Raw genomic sequence first — 2,574 nt, 5'->3', positions numbered from 1 at the left:
AATAAGTGCTCGCTTTCCTCAGCTGAACTCGGGGGAGTTTCCTCACTAATTATAGGAATTTATATACAACTTAGAAATGTACAGAAACCCACAATAATTTCCCCAAATTTCCTCAAGATTTCCATGTTGTCGTCGACACATGTACAGTAGTTAACCATGTGCACATTCTCCCACACTGAAATTATACCCGTTTGACATTTGTAGATTATACGAGCCATAGGTGAAACGTTTATCAACTCTAACCAGTCAACAGAAAAAGGGAGGGAGAGCGCTAGTCTAGAGCGCCAGTTGTGGATTGGGTTCTTTTTCCGAGTGGAAACTAAATTATACACGTCTGACATGGTAGATTATACGAGCCATAGGTGAAACGTTTATCAACTCTAACCAGTCTAAGCAGTCTGAGGGCACTGCCGCCGTAGACTGACTACTGGCATGGTCTTACACCTGAGTGTCTTTGCCTCATCGGTACCTCTAGGGGCGGTTCGCACCAAGCCACTCTAGCAGACCGGGTGAAATAGGATATTCGAACTATAATCTAACACTGTAAACTACTCTGCAGCATGTATGGGAACCCAACATTCGCGTCCCTCACATCCTCATCCACTCGATGACAGGATAGAGATTGTCCAGGATTGTCCGATAACACTATGTGAGGCATGTCGCAGTTATCAGAGGATTGTTTCCCATCATTGGCTGCACTCCTTCCGATGGACTCGTCGAGAGCCGTGCCGAGCTTCACGAACCGGTCCTCTTCTACTCAAGGAGACAATGATTCCTCCCCAGCCTATTACTACTTGAAAGTATACGTCGGGGGGTTGCCTCGTGGCGCTACCGAAGCCGATGTAGTATTACTCGGGTGCTGCGGATGGGTGGAGTCTGAGTTGTTCGTGTCACAGAGAAACTCACGGGCAGACGCGTCTTATGACTTTCTTATGACGATGTTTTTTCCCGCGAGGATCTGATAAACTTCGTTTAGGGAAGAATCGGAGATATTTTGCCCCTCTCAAAATTAATGGAAGAGAATTTTCTCGCATTTAAAAAAATGTGAAAAAGCGGATGAGGTTATAGTAATGATCCAGCAGTTATGAAAAATATTTTTGGGATTTCCGAAGAGTCCCCGTGTGAAACGGTGGAGGTATCTCTCGTATTTAGGAAATCTTCGCAGTGCGCGTATTCAGATGCTGACATATTTCTCGCGGTACGGTCCGGTGGCTGACACGTGGCTCTACCGATCATCCGACCCTGCCAAGATGAACTTGCCTCCCTACGGCTTCGTGACTTTCCGCAATGCCGCTGATGCTGATGCGGCCGTCGTGAGCGAGCACGATTACCAAGGTGCGCATACTCTGCAGGTGATGCCAGGGGGATGAGCAGATTGGTCTTCTCTATTGCTGGGAATCTGGCTATTAAGCTGAATACTCTTGCCTAGTTGGGTCATATGGAAAGTTGGCCCGTTAATGCCTCTTTTTTTATTAGCAGAATATTTCGCGGGAAACTATAGAAGAGGCATGATGTTTAGCACATGTTCCTTTCTATGAACCCATGGGCTTACACACTCATGGGTTAGGAGACTCTAATAGCGGGATGGGATTTTTTACCAAACTTTAATCAGAAATGTATGAGGTGGTTTAGCTGGGTTGGCATCTGGTCCTACTCTTGATGTTTATAACACTGTAAGGGCTACGGTGATCTCACATGTCTTGGTGGGAAGTGAGCTCATAAAAGTACCGTTTTTAATTTCGTTGAACTACGAGAGCTCCTCGGTGTGCGTCTTCTCATTTTCTTTTTCAAAGGACGCATGTGGTCATTTGGATTATTCAACGTGTGTGTATGAGACTTTACTTCAATTCGGATCATAAGCGATAGCTTCTACGACAGTTCACATGCGCGGTAGAGCTGCAGTAATATGGCCATCAGGTGAACTACGCTACTATGAAGAAGAGTGTCTCGTCGTCTTCTGGGACGTTAGAGTCGGCTATACCGAGTGGTGCCCTGGATGACGCGGCGGTGGGGTCTATAGCTGCATCGGGCATCACCATTGCCACCTCAACTGAGGCTGAGCTTGGAGAGTTCTTCTCACAATGGGGATTGGTAATGCGGGCTTCTACCGACTTAATACCGGTTTCGGACACGTGCAAGAAAGTGCCATGATTTTGTTTCGGAAATCGATCGCGGGCAGGTTCCGTGCAATATGACTATATCGAAGAACCTCATATTCGAAATTCCAGCTTTTAGGTCGTTCTGTAGAAAAGATAACCTGTGCACCCGTATTTTGAAGGGTACATACTGTATCTCTTCAAGAATAGCTGCTACACCCTTTTATGCCACGTCCATCGGGCGCTCCTGCTCAAGCCTTGAGTTAGCGAATCTTTCATTACTCGATAACTGACATTCGAAGATGACTGAGAAGCGCCTTAGCAGTTGTTTTCATTGATATAGCTTAGGTTCTACTAGTGCTGAAGTCGGCTGAAGACACATCGAAATGCTTCGTTCAATATTCAGCTAGAGAGGGTGCAGTTAGGATACTAGCGGAACCGGCTCTGAACTTCAAGGTGAGTTATAATAATTCCGTGG

General features: G+C 46.2%; 1 protein-coding gene across 1 annotated transcript; it reads left to right on the top strand.

Annotated features, from left to right (window-relative positions):
* Positions 1-1,250: 1,250 nt before the first annotated feature.
* Positions 1,251-2,151, top strand: Pmar_PMAR013550 (hypothetical protein; the record flags this gene model as incomplete). The annotated part of the gene is made up of 2 exons (XM_002764587.1): positions 1,251-1,352; positions 1,918-2,151. 2 exons carry the CDS (start codon positions 1,251-1,253, stop codon positions 2,149-2,151), a joined length of 336 nt encoding a protein of 111 aa, XP_002764633.1.
* Between the last annotated feature and the right edge of the window lie 423 nt (positions 2,152-2,574).

The sequence above is a fragment of the Perkinsus marinus genome (genome assembly GCF_000006405.1).
Source record: "Perkinsus marinus ATCC 50983 genomic scaffold scf_1104296976934, whole genome shotgun sequence".
NCBI lineage: Eukaryota > Perkinsozoa > Perkinsida > Perkinsidae > Perkinsus > Perkinsus marinus.
The sequence above is the reverse complement of the archived record's forward strand: the minus strand, read 5'-3'. Positions and strand labels throughout refer to the sequence as shown.